Source organism: Dromaius novaehollandiae, chromosome 15 (genome assembly GCF_036370855.1).
Source record: "Dromaius novaehollandiae isolate bDroNov1 chromosome 15, bDroNov1.hap1, whole genome shotgun sequence".
Lineage (NCBI taxonomy): Eukaryota > Metazoa > Chordata > Aves > Casuariiformes > Dromaiidae > Dromaius > Dromaius novaehollandiae.
The window spans coordinates 839,907-863,169 of NC_088112.1; the positions used below are offsets into that span (position 1 = coordinate 839,907).

Sequence of the window (23,263 nt, forward strand, 5' to 3'; positions counted from 1 at the left end):
AGGAGTACCCAGACTTGCAGGAAAAAACGCTGCCTGCTGAATTCCTATCTTGAGATGCATGGCTTTGGTATGCTTCCCTGCCAAGCAGCAGCTAATTAAAGATGATTAAAGAAACACACGTATTTTATGATGATGGCAGGGAATTTTTGAAGATGCAGCTAATAGCAAGGAGGGTCAGGTTTTTGAAAACTGGCCCAGTGGGGAGAAAGAGCTGTTTTTACCTGAGCGTGAAAGAATTTTACTGTCAGCTACTGGCCTCAGCATAACAAGGTACTAATAATTTATGTCAAGGCTTCAAACAGTTCAGGAGCTGATTTCTTTTTTTCTTCATTACTCCAGTTATGGGTCCAATTTTTTGCTGTTGCCTAAGCAAATGTGAGGCAAAAGTTTCAGCGAGAGCAAAATTCAAGGTCTATGTAAACATTGCCCAGCCAAAAAAAAAAGGCTAAATATTAACAGTTCCAGGATGCCTCTGGAAATGAATAATCACTCTCCTTCCACAGGAGGCCTATAGTGTCCTGTGCACCCTCATCAGGCTGGTTAGAGGTGGTCCCTGGAAATGTCATTGCTCCAGCGCCCCTGGCATGTGCTGTCAGCAGTAGGATGGGCATTAACTCTGCTCTGGGTTTTTTTTGCCTTGCAGCAGAAGAAGTCGTACCTGGAGCGGAGTGTGAAGGAAGCTGAAGATAACATCCGGGAGATGCTGATGGCCCGAAGGGCGCAGTAGCTGGGTGGCTCTCCCAGAGCCACAGTCTGTTCAGAGTGATTTTTTTTTTTTTTTTTTTTTTTGGGTAGCTCTGCCTGTGGTCACTGCTGCCTGGCTGCGTGATGGCCTGTCTCACCTTGCCTGTATTTGGTTGTTTTAATAAACTCTACTGCAAAGCCTGCATTAGCTCATGCTTTTGCTTCTGGCCTCGGCTTCTCGCAGGAGTTCGACAGTGAGGGACCTTTTTCCATTGGACTCGGCTGAGTTCAGCTGCCAGTCTCAAGCCTGGGACCCCCAAGGTGCTCAGCACCTGGTCCTGGTGTTGTGGAACGAGTCCTCAATTGCTGAGCTGCAGTTGCTCGAGGTAGGGAGCCTTAGCTGGCTTGGGAACATGGTTGCACGTGGTTCCCCTCCAGAACAGCAGGCGAGCCAGAGATCATGCTGTGCTGGGAAGGCAGCTGGAGGCAGGATGTGGGGTGAGTGCTGCTCCTACTCGCCTTGTTGCAGCCCTCCTGCTTCCAACAGCCCCTGTGTCCTGCTCAGGTCTGGATGCAGGGACCCACGTGTTGCGGTGTGTGATGCAGGAGCGAGGCTTGCAAGGCTGGCGCATGGGGAGAGCAGAGGCTGGCAGGGCAGGGGCAGGCTGTGTCGTACGTGTCTCCGTGTCCGCGACAGGTTGTCATTTATTCTGGCTCACAGGGTGACGGGCTGGTGCCCTGGGGCCCCCTCTTGAGAAGCACAGGCCTGGCCCAGCCCCACTCTGGCATAAGCACGTGGAGGCCCAGTGCCACCCTGTGCTTAGCGCTCACAGTGCGCCTTCACCATGGCCACCCTGCCTCCCCTTCCCACCCTCCTGCCTATGGTGTCTTTTTTTGTGAAATTTTAAAGAACTTAACAACAACACAAAAAGCCCCCCAGCAGCCTGGTAAAGGCCAGCCAGCAGCACTATGCAGTGGGCTTTACTATTGGGCTGCCCAGGAGTGCTTCCCCTTGGGAAAGAGCAGGGTACGGGCTGCCTCGCAGGACACTCATCCCTTTTCTCAGTGCTACCTGGGCAACAGGGCTGCAAGAAGCTTGGGCTTTGGCTGGGTCATGCACTCACCGGCGCTTGCCCATGTGCCTCGTGCCCTGGCCCTGCAGCTCCACTCGCTCCCTGTGGCCCAGGAGCCTGGGCCACGTGGGCAGCAGGACTGGGTGCTTGGCACACACCAGGCACAGGCAGAGCCAACGGGGCCAGCTGTGGCCCTCTGCAGAGTGTCTGCTGGGCTTGGCACCAGGCTCAGTCCCTTGGACACCCACTGTGACAGCCGGTGGGGGGGGGGGGGGGGTAGGCTGGTATCAAGGCCTTGGCTGGGGTCTGAGCAGGGTCCCCCCCCCCCCGCCAGCTTGATGCTGGCCCAGCATGAGAGTGGGCAGACCAGCTTGCTGGGAGCACTGGCAGAGTCCTCTCTGCCTGGCAGAGGTGCCTGCAGTGGGCACCTGCCCTCCAGCACTGTGAGCCCAATTTCAGCCCCATGCAGCCAGCATCCCCCCGGTGCCAAGGGAGGGGTGGCTGGAGCCCTGGGCAGCTCTTCCCAGCTGCACACAAGCAGATCGGCGAGGTGGTGCATCCCGCACATCTCTGCAGATGGGCACCACAGTGCTGAGGACCAGGCGCCCCTGGGGAAAGGGGGGAGCTCTCTGCTGTAGCCGCAGGAGCTCAGCACCCAGGATTGCAGCCGCTTTGTTGGTGCTCGCAGTGGGTGCCAAAGCAGGAGCAGGAGGCTTCAGTGTTCTGTAACAAGAGTGCAGCAAACCTGAGTCCTATTTCCTTCCCACACTGGGGGCTGCGTGCAAACAGCCCCAGCCCAGCTCTTGCACCGATCCAAGGCAGAGCAAAGCCTAGCCTGTAGCTCTGTCCCCCCTTTGCACAGCTAGGGGCTCTCCTTTGTGCCCAGCAAGGTCCTCTCTGGGCAGCAACCAACGCCAGGCCAGACCAGGTTTGCTGGCTCGCGCTGCCCAACGCACTAGGGAAAGGGCAGGGAGGGAGAGGAGGCACCCTGGCAGGCAGAGGCACGAACACTGAGCAGCTGAACACCCTCGCTCTTACCCATCTGCCAAAGCAGGGAGGACCAGGGACCAACTTTCTGAGCCCTGAAGGCTGCTGAGCAGCTGGGGGAAGGTGAGAACACGCACTGGAGCCCTGCGACCCTTCCCAGAGCAGGGCTTGCTGCTAGGAGGCCAGTGAGGGCCCTGGGGTGAGAGCCAAGAAGGTTCCTGGGAACAGGCTGCTGCCAGGGGCCCCAGGCTCCCCCCCAAACTGTCTTGCCCCCACCTGGAACCCTCAAACCACAGTTCCAAAACCAAAGCCAAACAGTGCAGAATGTACAGGCTGTGCCACAGGCTTCCTCAGCACCCAGTCAAGGAGGAAAACTCTCAAATAAAACCGCCTCAAGGAACTCAGCAAGGTGCCTTGTGCTGACTGGATGAGCCTTGCAGCAGGTAGCCCCTCCATGCAGTTAAGCACTCACACCCCCATGCTACATACCCAGGTCCTGCCCTGGCCTGATGCTGGATCCAGGCCCCAATTGGCTGAAGAGCAGAGGAACCTTGAGGTCCTCACACACACAACGCTACTTTAGTTTTACCCTCACATCTCCTGGCTCTTGCCACCAGCTTTCAGGGGGGCCAGACACAGCATACACTAACAGCTTACTGCCCAAGGGATGGTAGGTGCAGCAGCCTTTGAAACTGCTGCTAAAAGTTACACAGGTTTTAAAAGCTTTGCCTCCTTAGATGATCTTCAACCAATACAGAGCAAAGGCAACTTGTGGCAATCTGGGGGTAGTTTTGCTCCTGACAAAGGCAAGAAGGGAACAGCAGAGCTGGTGGGAACCATCCTCCTCAAGGACAGGCACACAGCTGAACAGCAGCAGCCTTCCCTCATTTTCTACAGATAAAAGCTTTTTATCCCTCCTCTGGCTCAGCACACCAGTCATAAATCCCCAGCACTAAATTAATCCATGGCCTTGCTTCTTCATACCCAGCTCTTCACCTCCCCTAAAGCCTGCTCTGCAGCAGGGGGATGATGGATCACTGCTCAGAAAACCTGCAAGGAATCAGGGCCTGTCCCACCAGCTGCTGGCACCCACACAGCAATAAGGGGGGACAGGGGCACTTCCCTCAGCTCTCTGCCTTTGCAAGACCTGCTAGAGAGGCGCCCCCCCCCCCCCCCCTTAGGGCCCAGTAGGGGACCTGAATATCACAAGCTGTAGGGCTGGAAAGCTCACCAAAGGGAGGGAGGCTTCTCCTGTCAGAAAGAACCAGCTCCCTCCTGCCCCCAAAAGCTGGCTTCACTGTGCTTATGCAAGAGTGATTACTGCAGGAAAGCCCACAGATGCTGGGCACAGCAGTGCCAGACAGCCCCAGGAAGGGGGACAGGCACAAATTCCTGCAGCAAAACTGCTCAAAGCCAACTCCATCATTGCTGTGCTGACACATGCAGGAAGCTGAGGAGACAGCAACAGGGAAAGCACACCCTCTGTTGGACAGATTTATTGAAACAATCAGGACCTAGCAAAGAAAATCAACTGTTGGCTTTAATTATTGCATATATCTTCATTTCTAGGACTAGGAACATTTCAACTGATAAAATATGTATTTATCAGAATGCCTTTGGCCAAAATATACCATTAACATATTCTTCAAAGTTACAACAAAAGTCTTAGAAATGTTAAAAAGGGATTTTCCTTTACTAAAATAAAGGAGTGCACCACCCCCCCCATGGCGCTACAGCTGACAGACAGGAACTCTTGGCTGTGCAAAGCAGAGCATTGATTACAGTAACAGAAAGAAGTGAGGACAGAAGTCAGGAGACTGCATAGCACTCGGTGAGAGGTATGAGAGGCGGCTTCAGCAGTCAGGTCAGCATGTCCCAGAGGCAGCAGCAGCAGAGCGCAGTCCAACATGCCGTCAGGCAGGCACTCTCACCCGTGTCGTCCCTCCGCCGCTCCTCCACGACGTACACTGGGGAGAAAGAGGAGAGCTCAGTCAGAGAACAGCAAAGAGCTGCGCCCAGCTGCTAACAGCTGCCAAATGCACCTGCAGCTCCCACCCAAACAAAAGCAGCCCTTGAATAAAGTTAGTTTTTACAGCCAGACCCAGGCTGCTGAGACTGTGCAATGTTATGATCTTGACACAAGCAGCTGGTACAGATCAGCTAGGACCAGATTCCTGTTACACAGATACAATTATTGAGCAAGATGACTGGTTCAGCCTGGAACATGTCTGCTTTGCGCAAGCTGCTCTCCTGGGAGCGCAGGAAGGAGTGCTCGCTTGCCTGCGTCCAGCAGTGTGTGGCAGCAGCCTGAGCTGGCATCTCAGACCATCCCTGCCAGCCCATCTGCCTCTCCCTACCCCCCAACGAGGCTTTTTACAGCAGCAGCAGTTTTCCAGAACTGAGCGCCCACAGGGACACCAGTTGCCACGTGCCTTGCTGCACTGACCTAAATCAGTGCCACTTCACACCGAGTGCCCCTCCGACTAGCACCGGCAAGCCTGGTGTGCACCCCAGCAGTGCAGCTGGCCTTTCCCAGGACAGGAGCTACCCAGTTCAGCTGCAGAGCTGGCAGAAGATCCTGCACTCACACAGTCTGCTCAGGACATCTAGGTGGGCATTGCTGAGGGAGCACACACTTCTTAGGGGTAGGAAAAGCTCACCCTTCCCAGCCAGCAAGTCCTGCAGAAACAGAACAGGAAGGAGCTCAGGCTGACCAGCTCACTCACTCCATCCTTGTGAGGACAGAGAGAGGGATGAGGCTGTGGCAGTGTTGGGGACACATCTCCTTCAGAGCCTCCCTCTCTAGCAGCCCATTTCCCCATGAATTGGTTTCCTTGCGTTTCTCCACAACTGCCTGGCAGACCAGGGAACATTAAAAATAGCCCATGTCCAGAGGGCTCCAGAGTCAGCAGAGGGCCGACTTGGAAAACGAGAGGGAAGATTCCTTGCACACAAGCTGTGCCACAGGGTCACTTCCACACACACATGAAAGCTGCAGAAAGCTCTGAAGCTTTAGCACAGTGAAGATAAGCTGCCTGCTGTCAGGTCTGCCCTGGCTGCAGGGACAAGAGCCTGGACAAGCATCCAGGGCAAAGTTTTCCAGGAGATGCCAGTTTCCATAGCTATGAGTGCATTTGGGATTTGTCAGCTTGCCGTCTGCTTAGACTGGCAACGCTAAGTCAGCTTGCTTTAATGAGTGGCTGTTCCCTGACACTGCTCCGGCTCTGCTCAAGCACTAACGGCCTTCTCCTCCAGGAAGCCAGTGATCAGTCCTTGCTCCACCTCTGTGTCCATCTTACATGCTAATTGTCCAGTGCCACATGCCTTTGATGGGCTTTGTCCATCTGGCACACTGACCGCCTTGGACTGGGCGGTCTTCTTCCAACACTACCTGCTCAGCACACAAAGTACAGCCAGCTTTCAGCAGGTGAGCAGGAGGCAATCCTTGGATCCAGGTGATCCTGGATCACACCTCCAAATGCTCATGATAACACCTCATGGATAAAAACCATTTAAGCTCTGCCCCTGGCAGGCAACCAGAGGAGCCCAGCAGGCTGTTGGGATTCACCATACATCACCAGTTGACTAAAAGCATAGGAGGTAGCTGGCCCAGCAGTAAGTATGGCTCATGGCTGACCCCTTACAGCCAAGTAGGGCTGAACTACTTACAACTTGCTTGCACCTCCAAGAGCCCCAGGCCTGGATACAGCTCTGCCAGTGTCCCACACACAGGTCCTCTGTGCTGCCTGCTACATTTCTGCCTATTGCAGCAGGCACCAGAAGCCCACTCAGGGCAGACTAGCAGTTCACCTTTGGTTCCTCCATCCTGTGCTTGGGCTAACACACCTGAAACTGCAGCACAATTTGAAGGCAGGCACATGAGCTTTCTTGGGTCTGTTTGTTATGGTCTTCATGGGAAACATGCCCTTACACAAGAGCCTGGCTCAGGTAAGCAGGCAGTGCTGTAAACCAAGTGGCTAAAAGGTGTTGACAACAAGGCCTGGGCAGGAGAATGGCACGAACCTGATCTACCACCCACTGATTTGTGCTCAGAAGAATGTTCCTCCTCCTTCTCTGCTTCAGTTCTCTGCAGAATTGAAGCTCCTGGGTGGAAGGGGAGCTGCTCATGCTTACACTGTACTAAATCCTGCTGTCATGATAATTCATAGTTAGGGCACAGAGTTAAAGAGCCCAGTCAAAAAAAACAAAAGCACCCCCCGACACACCCCTAAACTGCCTTCAACTACAGTCTGCATTCCCAGCCTCGGGCAGCCTCCCTCTTGCCAGCCAGAATAACACAAAGAGGCATCTCCTCTTCTGCAGGCAAAGCCCTGCTTCAGAGGAGACACTGCATGGCTCCAGCAGAGCACTACCATCCCTCTCTCCAAGGCTTCACAGCTGCATTTGAGCATCCAATAACAGCATGTGGTGCCCTTGCTCCATGGCAGGATTAAAAAAAAAAAAAAAAAAAGTCTCCTCTCCAGGCAGCCCTGGAAAGAGGTGAGTGTGCGCTACAGTGCTGTGACAGGCTGTGCTGAAGCAGGAAAGGGAACCAGGCACTCTCCTTCCCCAGGAGGAGCTGCTGTAGTGCTGACAGCCCCTGCAGAGCTAAAAGCATATTCCTCTCTGCCTTGCCTCAGTGCAAGAGAGAAAGCAACACCTGAAGCTAATGAAAGCCTGGGTCTTGGTCTAGACTACAGCACTGTTAGTGCACAAGTTGTTAGGCAGTGCTGCGAGGGTGGGGGCAGCGAGGAGAGGCAGCATGATCTCTAAGGCAGCTCCTCCCACAGCCAGTGGCCAGGGCAGAGATATCAGTCCCCTACGCAGGCAGGGAGCACAGTGCAAGGTCAAGGGATATGGAGCCCAGAGTGCAGCCTCAGGCCCAGGTAGACTACGTACTCCTGGCTGTTCATCCTCAGCTACAGGCATGTCTACCTCCTCCTGGGATCCAGGCAATCATCTTTCATCCCTCTCAAAGGGTGGACCATAGACTCATCCCATTCAAAGGGAGGAGGAGAAATCTACCCCAAGGCAGATAAGATTGCTGTCAGGCCCTTTCCTCTCATCTGCCCACAACCAGGTAGCAGCCCCAAACTTGCACTCAAACACTGGCATGGAAGTCTTACAAAGGCTTCACATTTTAAAGCTTGAAGACTTGTGGGCATTTGACCCTAGACAGTGCTGTCGCAGTGGCTCTGGCTATTCATTGCCTGTTCTCTCTGGTGGAGTGACCTGAGTCCACTCATTCCTCTGCCCCTTAATACTGCACATGCTTTAATCCAGTGGCCAGTCAGATCCTCAGAGCAGCGTGCTATAGGGGTCACCGACTCCTCCAGAGCAGGAAGGAGGGAACTGTGCCCTGCACTTCCAAGAGTTAAGCTGGTTTAGCAGAGTTGCCCATACAGTTTTGCTTTCTTTCCCTGACCAGCACTGTTAGAAGCAGCCAGACATCCTGACATTTGATCCGTTTGTCCTCCTCGACAGGACGGCATTCTCTCCTGCAGCAGCAGTGCCCAACGCAGATTATTCAGCTATTGCCTTTCTGTTTGGCTTGCCCCACTGAGCTGTAACGAGAAGCGAACCCTGGCGCCACACAACGCCTTTGTACAAATCCAGTCATAAGACTGAGCTATTCAGAAGGCAAGCAGCAGGGCAAAGTTACACAGAACGAGTTCAGCTTGCAAGGACAGGAGGTAACGCATTTCAGGCTGGGAAAAAACATCAGGCTTCTTTCCTGGTAGATACAGGAGCTCCGAACAAGCTGCTAACTTTTTTGGTGCCTTTGTTTCCTCTGCATAGAGTCCTGTTACGATGAGTGAAGGCAAAATGCTTATCAAGTGCTTCAAGAACACTGGTTAAAAAGGTGCTCTGCAGTTGTTCAGCATGGCAGAGCACAAACCAAAAGGGCAGAGATGGCTAAGAGCTCCTTGCCGGAGCGGGAGCACCCATTCATCTTCTCCCACCTATGTTCAGATGAGAAAGGATGCTCAGCAGCTCCTACCATCCCTCAGAGCAAACAGGCAAGTGTGCTTTTCCCACTGCTACTCAGGGAGCCCCCGAACTGGCTCTCGGTGTTTGAGCCCTGAGACAGCACTGGTTTCTAACAGTCTGCCACATGCAGTTCAAGCTGTCCTATTTCAGAGCCGTCAAGAGCTGGATTGCAGCTGACAGACCATAGGCATACCTCAAACTGGGGGCCACGGTGCCCTGAGATACCCAGAACTGCACAAGGGGAGGCTGGGGGGATGACAACGACACACATTCAGCGAAGCACTGGAGTCCCAGTGATTGGGAGGCAGAAGGCTGACTTTGACCTCTGGAAAACAACAGCAAGAACAGAGGCCACTAAACTCGCTCTTGAGTAAAGTCCTTGCAGGTTCAGACTGAGCGAAACCCAGGGGAAACCTGACACCTTCCTCAGCCCCGAGAAGAGCTCTGCAGTGTGCAACACTCACAAGTCTGGTGGGCAGTGTAATGTTACACTGCTCAGGGAGCAGCGTAATTAGGCCTGTGCCTCACATCTTCAGACCACAGCAGGCAGGTCCCATTTTCAGCCTTTAATTTTTTTTTTTTTCCTAAAAAAGCTCAATCTATCTCAGCTGCTCCAGCAAAAGAGCTGAGGGTACATGCCCTATAAGCACCGTCCCTCTTCCCTGAGGATTAAGAGACAGGAATTTTACAGTTTGAGTGCAAGCAGATCTAGCTAGCCAACTTCTTCAGCCAGCCAACTCAGAGGGCAGCCACAGCATCCTGCAGGCACCCGCTGACAGGAGAAGACCATGTCACTGCCATGCAGACCACAGGCTGGAGGGCAGTTACTAGCTTCTGCCACACTAGCCAAGCCCAGCTGGCATGGGTAGTCAGAGCAGATTAGGTTTTCAGTATTGCTGCAACACGTTAAGTCGCTTCAGGTCAAGGATATAGTAGTGGAAACACCAACAGGGTATTCTCAAGGCTAAGGTACTATACAACAGGTCTAGCCAATTCCGCAACTTAATGAGCTGTTTGGGTATCTCCCACTTTACATTCCTATAAGAGCAGCCACTATTCTCTACCTTGCAGCAGCTCTAAGACAAAGATGCAAAAATAAACATCGAAACAATAGATCTTTGAGGCAAGAGTGGAACAATTACCAGCCTCTCAAGCTAAGAAACAGTATTTTCCATCCAGTGGAGCTGAGACAGCAACACCCTACCTCTTCCACCACCCTAGGCTCCCAAAGCAATAACTGTCATTGCTTTCCTGATTTAAAGAGGTTGATTTCAGACTGAAGAGCTGCCAAAGTTAGGTGTAGTTTAGTGCCAAGCTTTTGTACATTCACTAGCTGCACAAGACAAAAATAGAAAGAACAGGTAATGCAGTTTGGTGTTGAAGAAAGCTGTATTTGTAGCCACAACCAAGACATCATTCAGGGAAGAGATCTAGAACCACTGCCTTTTACTGCTAGAGTTAAAGCAACACAGCTTTCCAGTAACTCAAGAATAAGCTACCAAAGAGCAATGCTAGCAAGCATACAAGAGACAGCTGTCAAACGATGCACTAACACTGCAAAGTCCTTCTTCATCCCACGCAAACCAATATTTTGCTGATTAGTTGACAAGTTATTTAAAAAAGTCAATCAAATTGAGTTTCACTGCAGACTCTGCTGCTGGAGATTGCTTCTGTATAATTCTCCTTCATCTTAAAGCAGAGTTGAAATAGATGCTGTCCAGTGCAATTTATAGCAAGCTGCCTATGACTGGAGGCATACAAGAAGAGTTTGCCTCAAGGACTTCTAATTAATCCATTAGAGGTTTTAAACTACAGCCAAGAAGTGTCCAGAATATACTGACAGCATGTAAAGTGCTGTTATGAAACACTTGCTGAAATATTAAACATGGCTTTTCCAAATTTGGGCCTGTGCAATGGGAGATAAGCACTTCTACTCTATGGCTCAGCTGATTCACATCACTACCTACTGCTTCTCAGCACAGCAGCTCACAACTGGGTCAAGATAGCAATAAGCTTAGCTCTTCCCCTTCAAGTTAACACCTTCAACTATCTGTTCTGCACATCTGCTTTTACTGGTTGCTTTATTGCACAGTCTTTCCTAAGTCAAGTGGTTGATACAAAAGCACAAATGCCCACTAACAATTCAGGGCAAGATGGGGCAAGAGAATGAGCAACTTTGGACACAGCAGGTAAGCAGAGAGGGTAACTGTATCGACACCTTTCATGGACTTGCAATGGATTTCAGGAAGGTGTGCCTTTCTGGCAGAAAGGGCAACATGGCATTGAAAAAGACTCAGTCATTTCACCCTGTTCTGCTAGAGGCTGAAGATCCCCCAAACCAACAGCCTATTTATGGCACAGGCACTTTCCTACAGAAACCCCCTGCAGAACAGCACCAGAAGACTAAGTGCACAGCTTCTCCCATTCAAAAAGAGCTGCTGGACTCACCAATTGCCAGGCAAGCATCTTGTTACCACCGTAAGGCTACAGAATATTCCTCTGCCACCTTACGAGCCTCTTGTTTTCTGTGAGCAAGCAAAATATTTGATTTTTCTATAGCTTTTTCCCCATGACCACATGAGGAGTAAGCTACTTTACCATATCTACTCACTCAAGAGTAGTTTTAGGGAAAGCCCCAGAAAAGATCCACTTGAAACAGATACATTTGAGAAGTTAGTGTCTTCCACTGCAGACTTTCTCTCCCAAAGAGAACAAGAGCCTAAATGGGCAACGCTCTGCCATGACAAGTGGAACTGTCATCAGCCAATGCTTAAAACAAAGCAAGAATCAGTTTTGAGAGGAAATACAGTTCTTCCTGAAAGCTTTCAGACTTCATGAGCATCTGAGCAATACCCTAAATTAAAGAAAAACCCAACCTCTGCTTTATAACTTGATCACTTCAATCTGAACCTTCACTACTGCTTCTGAAGTTGCAGCTCTACAGCCAGTGGCAGACATATTGTCAGTGAAATTTAAGACAGCTATATGGTATTAATGTTAAGAAGCTTCTCTCCCCCTGGTTGGGTGTGGGTCTTGTACAGAATATAAAAGCAGAACAGGTGAAGGCTGGCTGACTATTCACTTACAGCTACCGAAGTGCATAGTCCAAAAGTTTCTCCCCTTCTCCCCAGTCTTAACTGCCAGAAGGCTAGACAAACTGTTCCCAGCCAAGTCTCCTTAAGCTGGAAACACTGTATAACAATCCTCTTATTTGGACACTGAGGAACATCAGCTTCAAAGAACTAATACATATATGGTGAATGAAGTACCCAAGGAAATCAAGAGTACATAGAAGCAGTGTTTACTCATTTTTCCAAGTCTATGAATTAGCACTACTTCAAAGGCAGAGGATACCCTATAAAGTGGGGTAAAGAGTAGCATAACAAAACCCTAAGCACCTCACTCATTGCACTGATTGTTGTTTCATTGGTAAGTCTTGCACAGCATGTTTTTGGATGCAAGCCACCCAAGTTCTTCCCAACTCACTTCAACCAGCACTTCCCCAATCTTCTGTCTCTTCAGCTGTTTTTCAATAAGAGGGTTCAGGTCTTCTACCACAATAGCTTTGCCAACAGAAACCCAACCCAAAACGTGTCAATTCAAGAAACTGCTGTTTTTGTGTATTTTGTCAGAATCTTGAGCATCTCCAAGCTAAAGCCATCCAGTTCAGATGTACTGTAGCAAGCCCTGCTGGGGACTTTATTAGCTGCTTTGTGCCTCTTTCTGTCCAGGGTCAGACTATCTAAAGATCTCCTATGACATGCCAAGGTTCTTCCCATGACAAACATAAGCCCATAAGCACTTTGGGACAGGTAGACAGAAAGAATAGGAACAAGGGTGACTACTCCCAGAGGCCCTAAATAGCAACCAGTTTTAGACTCAAGTTTTCACGCTTCCATTGATTTTTCTGAAAAAAGATGGGACGGCGAGTAAGATGAATAGACTCTCCCATTTTCTAATCAACTCTAAAGGCTACAGATCACAATGAATCATGCTTGCTATGAAAGTGGTAACACTCCCTGTAATCACACAGTACCAGTCTGTACAAAGCAACGCAGGTAACAACTCCTACTGTTTTTTAAAAAACAAATACTACAATACTTTGTTATTTCACGTAGTCTGCTTTATCTTAAGCATACACATTTTGTTTCTGCTCATACCTAATTGATATGTTAATCATTAGCTCCATGAAGAAATGGCCAACAGCAGGACTTTTTACCTGGTTTGGCACAAGCTGCAGTCATGACCTTACGCTGTAATGTTACTTATCCCAGCGCTTTACCTGATCTACTAGCATTGTGGTACAATGATACAGGCTTTGGAAATACAATCAGACTATCCCTTCCCAGGGCCGTAGCACAGACATCACATACTGTTACAGCACAGACTTCTCTACACAGAGAACCCCTTCGAAAGCATACAGTGATTACATCTGAAAGCCCCAAAGTGTCATTCTGCTAGTTTTGCTCCACATTCCCGGCATAAGTATTTCAGGTATGACATCCAGGTAGACAGCTTCAGAGTGAAAGCTCACTTCAGGCAAACCAAGTGGCTGGTGCAGCCAGGAACCCAGCTGCCCAGGGAGAAGGCGAATGCACACTCAGGGCCTGCTAAGCTTGAACACCAGCTGACTGCAGTCTCTTCCTCCTTCCTTCCTGAGGTGAGGACGCCTGCATACAGACCTACTCTGCATGCAAACAAGTTACTGACATTCCTAGCTGCATGTAGACTTGTTCTATTAAGACAGACCTGGAGTATGCAGGAGGAAGCAGCAATAAGCAGTCCGCCAAAAAAAATTGCTACTGCAGACCAAATACTCCCCATGGTATCTGAACAACTGTTTGCCATAGTGACAACTCTTCAGAGCAGAAATATGCATTAATACCACAGTTTTCTCCTCTGGGAAGAAACACACAGTAGAGAAGGGACCAATAAGCCTTTTCCCATATGTGATTAAAATGATTTTTAATCACAAGTCACTTCTGCACCAAGAGCTCTGTTTTCACTTGTCCAGCCAGCATGCAAGAAGTCACTGCTTCAATATTAATTTCTTAAGTACAGTCTACAGACTGCTAAGTCAAATCAGTGTGCACCTGGTTTTACCTTCAAAACATTCTCACTTAAATCTTTTACAAGTCATTCCATTCAGGGCTGACAGCAGAGAAGAACAGGTTAGCACAAGGGTGTTAATGGCAACTAAAGCATGCGGAGATGACAGTGACTAAAAATGCAGCGTTTCAGAGCCCTCTTTAGGATGCACACTCTGGATTTGCAGACCCAACACTGTAGGAGGAAAGAATACCCAGCCCTGACTTCCCTAGACAGTAACATGTCCTTGAGCAGATCCCAAGGCAGCAGCAAGCGTGTGGAAGAAGAAATTGCGCTAGCAGGGAACAGGGACTTCAGGGCTCTGACTAGAGCTCTCATAGTGGCTACCAACAAGACTGTTGTCTGCCGCATGCCTTCTCCCTTGCCCACAAGACCTCCAAGGGCAGAGCCTGGGCACAACAGATCTGGCCAACAATTCCCCTGGACAGAAAGGCATTTATTCTTGCTCCTCCTCGGGGATATTTGCTCCTGCTTAACAGCTTCAGCCCTGTCATCTCACATTCCCTCCCCCACTTTCCATCCACAGCTTTTTCTGCCCAAAGGTTTTCACTGTACTCATGTTCTCTTTACCTACACTATATTCAAATTTCAGGAAATATCTTAGCAAATCCCAAAACAGATACCTGTCAGAACCAGATGGAAATACAATAGCCTACTTCTAAGCAAGAAAGCTTCCAAAGTTACAAAACACTCAGGGCAAGTTTCATCATCTCCCTCTCTAAATGTAAACAGCTTTACTGCCAAAGCCACCTGAGAGAAAAAAGGAAGAGGCAGCAAGCAAGCAAAGGGCCAGTAAGGAGTGCAGTTAGCTTCACTTGCAAGTCACCTGTGCCACCCAACAGCTGTTGCTGACCCAGCCTAGATTTCAGCTTGTCCTCAAGCAGACACTATTAAACTACCACTACCAAATCTGGTGTCATTCCTGCCATGTGCTCTCTTCCAGGGCTGTATGACTACATCCAGTATAGTAGGAGAAATCCTGCCTTTCAGCTCCTGTAAGTTGGAGAAGCTCTTAGTCCCTGGAGAGCTGCTCTGGCTTTGAGAGCTAAGCACACAACATTTCAGGGAAATTACTGTACAGGCATGCCAAGTGAATACTTTCAAAAGCCAACACAGCACTGGCTGCATTTCACACAAGGGTAAAGTGGTTCCTCTCTCACATACCACCTGTGCTCCTAGCATTAGGATAGGCCTGACCACAAATGTTGTACAGAAAGTTATCTTACAGCTGAGCTCAGGGCTTGGAAAGAGGTTAATCTCCTCTCCTGAGCATGTATCATGTGTATCAGAGATCTTCAAGATCAGACAGGGCCCATAGGATGTAATACTAATCAACATTTATGGAGTACAAGTGTCCCCGGGAAGGATTCGACACCTCTGAAAAGCAGGGCAAGAGGCACTTCTTGAGGAAAAAAGTATACCTTAGAGTGAGCACTCGGGCTCTGCAGGACATCAACAGGCACTAGCGATCTCTCCAAAGCCCTACAAACCCCATCATAAAGGTTAAAAGTTTGCAGTAGACATTGCTTCATAAGCAGCCAGCTTCCCCCTAGTTAAGAGGTAGTGAAATTCAGGGCTTGAGATTTCAGTTCTCCTCTAAAAAAAGTTGCAGAGAATTCTGAAATTTATGGTATATGAAAACTTCCTCTGACTTTTTCCACAGGGAAATCCTAATTCACTAAAAGCAAGGAGGCATTTCCCACCTAGTCACTTGTAGGGGTAAGAACAGCACATTCCTCAGCTTGAATCAGTATTTTCTACTTGACCATCAGCATCAATCCCCAATTTAAACAAGACCTCGCCTGGAGTTTTACACAGCATGAATTCAGTCTTACAAGGGGCTTGTAGGAAGCTTCTGGATGACAGACTGAAGGGACAGAGTCCAGTTTTAAAGCTAAGGGAACATGTCACAGTGAACAGTTGCTCAGAGTAGCAAGATCATCCCTGAGCAGTCTCTCCAGCACTCAAGTACTATGATCTGCACAGCTGCTCACAGTGCTGGAAGAGTGTCCTAAACAATTTGCTTCTTACCCAAGCTAGAGAGAGAAGCCCAGGTAACAGAGACTTTCCAGAACAGCAGCCCCTTTTAATTCAGTTAACTATGCAGCCAGTCTCAGCCTAGCATAGCCAGTTTGTATGAAGCATGTTTTCAAATACAGGACCTGAATTATGAAATCCTTTTCTTTGCATCAAATTCTTCTCATGTTATCTAGCCTTTAGGAGTGAAAAGCATTAAAGGTCAGGGTGTTTCAGACATCAGCTCTGCGACAATATTGTTTGTCAGCAAACAGCCCAGTGTTTGTTCAGTCAACTGACGTTAGTCTGGGACAGTAAGAAGTATGACACTGTAAGCTCACCAGGTTTCTAATGCACAGTGTAGTATGAGAAGCAGATAAGAGAACAAGTGACAATGTAATTAAGATAAAGGAGTATTTTTTTGCCAGAACACTGACATAGGCTGTCTGCAGTTGCAGGTCCTAAAGGTACAGTAATAGTTAAAGCAAAGTATTCCAACAGACTGCTTGGAAAGGATCAATATACAACACAAAGCCTGCTAGAATTGCTGCAATTCATCCTCCAAGTAAACTGCTGGAGAAGGCTCAAATAAACAAGCTTTGAGAAGTGAGAGGGGTAACAACAGAAAGGCATCAAAAAGCTTAATCAGAGTGGTCACGATCCCCTCTTCCATACGGACCCAGAGCAAAAACCCATACCTCTATCACAAGGCAGTGTCTCTGTAGCTAGGTGACCTGTTTATTCTTGCAGCTGGCCAAACACTGGGAGGCAGGCAGAATCACTGTGACTATTACTCTTATCACAGCTGGCTTTGCTACAAGTAATCAACTTGCAGAAATAAGATTTCCACCCTAAGTACAAAAGGTCAAATGCAATACTGAGTTTGTGCCTGCAGTTGGAAGGAAGGCTGCTGACAGAGCCTGGTTCCTCTAGTACAGTGGAATAGCCTCATCCTTTATGTTGCTATGTATCAGAGAAAAACTGAGAGGAACAGATTACTAACAGTGAGTTCTTTCAGAATTAGTGTGCTGCTCCATACTTTGGCTCATTTCACTTTTTAAAGCAGAACGTTAATACCAGCATTACGTTTCGGCCCTAATTTATACTGACAAGAAAGTACCTGGCCGACCAGTCAGCAGATATTTCAGTTTCCTTATGCCAGTTGACACTGAATTAATTCTACAACTAGAAAGAACTGGTGGGAAAATAAGGCATTTTCTGGAAGTGTTTTCCTCCTAAGCAAGCCTTCTGCAGCTTGAGAAGGCCCACCAGTTTTTATGCTTTGCTCCACACAGATGCTGTGCTTGTACCATTGCATCTTTCCCAGCTACGTTCTGGTACAGGCAAGTTCTCTTTAGCTACCCAAAGCTTTTTGTGGCACCTAGCAGTAGATCTACTGTGTTCCAGGAACTCATGTTCATGGGCAGACATGAAGACAGAGCCCTTGGTTTTTTTTTTTTTTTTTCCTGTTCACATCTTGCCTGCTATAAAAATTAACACACATCAGTTCAGAGCTGGGAAGTTGGATCAGATATCCTAAGGGATAACAACCCTCCGGCTCAGCATATAAATTATCAGCTGTAAAGGTCAAGTTGTTTACTTCTAATGAACAACAGCCAAGACTGTTACAAGCCCTTGTAAGATGTACAAAGTATTGTTTCTATGGAAGCTTGTCTAGCAGTAGCCTGTGCAAGCCCTGAAGCCAGCTATCAAGAACGATGGTTCAGCAAATAGACTGCTTGTTTTGAGGCACAGCTGTTATGCCTCCTCTGTTACCTTGAAAAGTCACTAGCCTTTCTGACTCACTGCTCTTCCACCTGTAGAAGAAACATGTACTTGTGAAGCGTTTCACACCTAACAGTGTTGAGGATTGAGGTAGCTAAGTTAATTGTGGGGATAGCACAAACTTGCATATGCTAGCCTGCATACGCTAGCCTCCGTTTGCCCTGGGAAAGGGAGCAAAGGACTGCCAGCAGCTGTAATCTCCTCTTACGGAGTGCTATAGCAAACAGAAGTCATTTGGCCAACATCACTATAAGATTTAATGCATAAATAGCAAGCTAATCTCTGCAGTTCAGACATTCATCATGGTTAATTAATCCTACAGTCCAGAGCAGAATATACTTGTACTCCTTGTTCAGCATTGTTCTGGCCTGTACACCTTCCTTCAATGAGACATCCTTTGTTCTCCCATTCAGTATCATTTAAGTGATGACAACATGCTCCCTCACATCAATTTCTAGCCAAGTCTTTGCTCACTTAAAAGCAATAATTTCCTGCTTTCCAGCTGAGGTTTTACCCACCCTTGCCAAGCATGACCCCAATAAGAGGCACTAAACTCTCTAGCCATGCAGGGTATGGGAACTTTTCTGCCGGCCTGGAGCAGCACAGTTGCAGCACACAAGTCTGCTTTCCTATTTGCCATATGTCATGTAGAAATGGTATCACTTACAGCAATGTTGTGGGTAGCACTGTTTAGTCTGAAGAGTCCTCTAAGATGAGCCTTTGAGACAAGGCTTACCTCAATGTTTCATGAGCTGCTGAGCAGTGTGGGTGACAAAATCAGTACTTGCTAAGCTTAAGCTGTTTCCCTGTTACATCCCAGGTGCAGTTTTCTTTTTTATATAGAGAATAAGCCCTATGAAGATTGTTTTTTCTTTTTTTTTTTTTTTTTTAAGGGCCAATTGAACAGACTAGATCCACTGCTACTCTAGGCAGGCTACTGATCATCTGATTAAAAAGAATTCTGTCACCTTGAAATGCCACTTTACTGCCAGGTTTTGAGAGCACATATACATGAGGCAGAAAATGATCTTTAGATCCAAAGCACCTCAGCAGTAACCCAGTTAATCTGAAGACTTGCACTGTAATGTTTGAATGGACAGTTATTTCCATCTGTGTGATCCACTCAGGACCAAAATGTAATGCCTAATTGACTATTTCCACATGTTAGTACACCAGCTACAGTCCATAATGTAACAAGAGCTCACTTTTCAGTTTGTCTACATAGAAAAACAAAAAAACAATTTAAGGCATATTTTTTAAAGTAGAACAAGTTTCCTACTTAGTTTTCAGTGTGGACACACATTTGTTCATAAATATTAATGCATTACTTTGAGTAGTTTAATTCATTAGATTAAGCAAAGTCATCTAGGAGTGCAAAACATCTGTTCAGAAAGGAAAGCATCCACACAGTAGCTCTCCCCAGTTAACCGTTTGGAAGCACCACAGGAACTGACAAGCCACATTAAGTCATGCCAGGCCAGCTCACTAGACTGTAATGACTTGATTAAATTTACACATCAAGTTGACATTACAGGTTCAGCCACAAACAGATATATAACATTATACTTTTTTTAAAGTCAGCTTTTTAAAGAGACATCAGCTCTGTATTAGACATTCCTGGAGGTCATCACTATACCAAGCTCAAAAGCAGCCTTCTGTCAAAGCATCACATTACAAGAGTCAGGTTTCAATTTGAAGGACTAGCCAAACAGAAGCAAGGGGAAAAAAGGGTGTTTAACAGAAGGAGAATCAAGAAAAGGGAGAATCTTTTGCAGAAAAATTAAGTTATAGCCTTGATTTCATTTTAAATATATTAATGTGGTTTCACATTACATTTACATAAGCAAAAGTCAGGCAAGTCACTGACTCCCAAGTCAGATCTAGAGACCACATGGCCACTGTAAGTCAGTTTAAAGACTTGGTCAACCGGAAGATCGCTGTTTTGTGGGTTAAGGTGTTTTTAGTTAGAACTGCAGTTGTGCTAGCTTAGGTTTAACACAAAACTGTACCCTTTGCAGCATAAGCCTGGGCTGTTACAGAAAGCAGCGCTCAAACACTTAGCTACTTGCTCTTTCCAGCTTAGCAGCCTATTCCTTGTGCTGGTCCACAGGTTTGTGAATGCAGCAGAGACCTGGTCTGAACACAGGACTTTCAGCCTAATCAGTTCCCTGATGTAGCCTGACATGGGATCCTTTAAGCATCGAGGCAGCAGTTCTGGCTCAAAACCAGACTTCTCAAAGCAGCAGTCCCTCTCTCCTGTCAGCTTCTGCTGGCATACCTTTGACTTGTGCTAATCAAAGGAGATATTTTGCACAGGAGAATAGGATACCATTTTCCCCAAATACCCAGAAATGCCTGTTAGCCACTCCAACATTTCTGAGGGAAACCCCGATTATACTTCAATTTCATGTAGCAGTGAGGAAAAGCAACCCTTTGCTGCTGCCTCCTCCTTCTGAAAGGCAGGCCCTTGAAGCCTTCGCTCTTCTACAGAGGAAGCTGAGCATGACCTGCACTCATTCATACTCATCACTCACACCAATTGTTTGCTTCCTTGAATTGGGGCCTCTGGCTACACCCACAGCAGAAGATTCCTGACATGCTCCATCAGCTATAACCCCAGTGAGGATTATATACACTAGCCCCAGTAACTGAATCCTAGGCCACCATTTTAACCAAGCATACTGAAAACAAATTCTTGAAAATGACCTCTCCAGTTTGGCTTGTCCAACCATCTTTGTCAAGGCTCCTTTGGCTTCAACGCAGCCCCAAGGTCCTGCTAGAAACTGCCTTGAGTTCCAGCTTCCCATAAAGTCAGGGCTTTCAGCAGACTTTTATCACAGTGCGCTGCTAAGTTAGAAATATGAAGTGATAGAGCAGAGGAGCAGAGATGAGTTCTCAAAACACAGCATTTGTTACAGAAGCAAACAAAAGCATATAGACCCCCTGCTGCCCCAAGAAGTCTCCAAGGGCTTTTAGGAGCACTTGTTTACCTCCTTTTGAAAGGCCCTGTCTTTTCCACTTCAATACTCTGAGTCTATGGCAGCTCTTACACATAGAAACTTTTCAGTAAGTGATCTTTCAGGCCTGCCCTAGCCACTTTAATAGTACACTGTGCTCCCCTCAATGAGGGCAGCTACCCAGCATTAGCCATGAACTCAGAATTGCAACTTTGCACATGCAAGCACAGGTCCCAAGCAATTGGGACAACAGTACATGGAGAATTACATCAACAAGCGACAGACAAGAACAGCCTCAAGTAGTGATAAAGGCTTCAGGGGAGTTGTCCAAGTCCTGACAATTTTGAAGTGACATCAGCCTCAGACCCACAAAGTCTCGATTACAGTAGTACCTAAAGTGCCAGTGCCTTGCATAGCTATAAAGCATTAACTCAGATTTTCATTTGAGATACATTAGTCCCATTTCTTTCCATTCCCAATTTAGTCTATCCATTATCATCGCATACAGTTAACATTTCCTGTATGCAACTCCACTTTACTTCTGATACAAATCCTGACACTTCTCTCCTTCCAAAAAGGAACTCCTGCCTGTACCCTAGTCCCTGGACAACACCTCTACCAAAGTGTTCCCCGCATCCCCTCCTGCAGCACAGCCCCTTTGGAAGCTTTAGCCACATCCTCTGGCATCCCAAGGCAGCCAGAACAGCTATAGTCACCTAAGGCTCTTCTGAACTGCTCAGGACTACATGCAATATTCACTGCAACAGAAGCACATAGGCAATGATGGTCTCTGGCTTCCCAGGCTGGATTAGTACCTTTATCACTGAGGAAGTCTGAAATAAGTTGCTTAAGCTGGCACGACAGCATGAATCCCCATGCTGACTGTGAGAGGGTGAGTAAGCCTCTATGATACATAAGCAGTGCACTTCAAAGAGATTTTACAACTAAAGCCTGTGGAACATCTACTAAAGCCAAGCTGAGGAGAATAACCCTGGTCTCCAGGTAAGCATCCTCACCAGCAAGGCAAGGAGTTCATAAAACAACTACCAAACCCGCCTCTTCCCAATGAGGAAAGGCAGGGACCAGACCAAGCCTTGTCCAACTTTGACAATTCAAGGCTGCACCAAGCACTGCAGTGAGCTCAAGAGAGCTGTGGGTGCCAGGTTAAACCAGCATATCAGATTATGGGGAACTGGCACATGGAGACAGAGCATCTAGCTGCCAAAGTAGATTACATTGGCCTCCTTCCCTCCCTCAGAAATCTGGGGTTTTCACAGGAAGATAACAGCTTCACAAAACAAACAAACAAAAACAATTAAAAGCTTAAGAATTACTCCACTGGTACTGTTAGATCATCCAGAGAGATTTCCATAGGCTGAAGAAAAAAATATGCATGTTAATTCAGTAGGAATTAATAGTTTTGAATATTACTAGCTTTAACTATCCAGCCTTTGGCTGAAGTTTTTAGTCAACCAAGGGACAGGCAGAATGAAAGTGCTGGCAAATCCACAGCTAGCAAAAAGTGGGTGTAACAACCCCAGCATAAAAGATTCCCTTCCGGCATCAGCGTCAAGAGTGTTCAGCAATGTCTTTCAATAGCCAGAGAACTATTAGAGGAACAACAGCAAAATAAAGCAGGAAAACAGAGCTAGAGCCAGAATTGCTGCTTCCCAACAGCTTTCCACCACATCCAACCCTGTTTAAGGCCAGGGGCTGGCAACCATCTTACTTCAAGAATCAACATGTACTTGTGTATTTACAAGACAAAGGGTCACAATTACACTGCATCATTGCTGCGAAGCATACCTGTGTTTTTAGGCCCATCTGCATAGACTGGTCCTGGAGGTGGAGGCGGAGGTGCATTTTGCCATCCATACTGCGGATAACCTTGATAGCCTGGTTGACCTGGCTGATACGGCCCTGGAGGATAACCTGGGTATGGGCCCGGAGGACCACCTGGTTGTTGTGCATAGGGTGGGTATGGAGCAGTTGGGCCTGGGCCAGGGTAGGGTGGAGGATTTTCGTAGTTCATGTGAGATGTAGAATCTGTCCTGCAGCAGAAGGAGAGAAAAAAAAAGTTTCTTTGCTTCTTCCAAGAGCATATAAACCTCAGTTCAGACTGTTCTCCCAAGGATCTCGTATTCAGTTCAAGATTAACAGACTTCAGAACACCTGGTCAAGCAGTAAGGCTTTTAATCCAACTCAGTTTCTGCCCATACAATAGAAGTGACTTCTAAGTAATATGACTTCTGCATAGCAGGGAAGAAACCAATTTGCTGATTTCCCGAGTCATGCATTAACTATTTACCCTAAGATATTTAACAATCTTCCAACTGCAAAGAAAATTCCTCAGCTTCCACTCAAGTAAATTGCTTTTGAGAGAGATTTAGAAGTGATTACTTTGCATTTCTGTCAACACTAAAAAAGAAAAGCATACAGAAGTGCAGCCTACCACAGACATATGCCTCGGTCTAGATGAGAGAAAGAATGAACACACCTAACTGAAACGCAGTTTGTTCCGAAGTAGAATATTACACTTCTCCTGGCAATTGTTACAAATATATAGAGCAGAGCTCTGAAAGAATATTGTATATGAATAATTTCCTGATGACACTGTAACTGAATAATATATTCTTTCAATAAAATGCTCCTGAACTGTTA

At 47.5% G+C, this 23,263-nt stretch overlaps 2 protein-coding genes across 3 annotated transcripts in view; one reads left to right on the forward strand and one right to left on the reverse strand.

Annotated features, from left to right (window-relative positions):
• Positions 1 to 887, forward strand: part of PFDN1 (prefoldin subunit 1) — a 33,856-nt gene extending 32,969 nt beyond the window's left edge. Inside the window, exon 4 of the mRNA XM_026105506.2 lies at positions 644 to 887. Within this exon, the coding sequence (XP_025961291.2) occupies positions 644 to 727 (84 nt within the window). The 3' untranslated portion in view covers positions 728 to 887. The remainder of the gene's footprint in view (positions 1 to 643) is intronic.
• Positions 888 to 4,224: 3,337 nt separating this feature from the next.
• CYSTM1 (cysteine rich transmembrane module containing 1) overlaps positions 4,225 to 23,263 on the reverse strand; it is a 30,652-nt gene continuing 11,613 nt past the window's right edge. For both annotated transcript variants that reach the window (XM_026105508.2, XM_026105509.2), the window contains exons 2-3: positions 22,409 to 22,653; positions 4,225 to 4,711 (exon numbers count right to left, since the gene is read on the reverse strand). In XM_026105508.2, the coding sequence (XP_025961293.1) occupies positions 4,605 to 4,711; positions 22,409 to 22,634 (333 nt within the window). In that variant the 5' untranslated portion in view covers positions 22,635 to 22,653 and the 3' untranslated portion in view covers positions 4,225 to 4,604. The remainder of the gene's footprint in view (positions 4,712 to 22,408; positions 22,654 to 23,263) is intronic.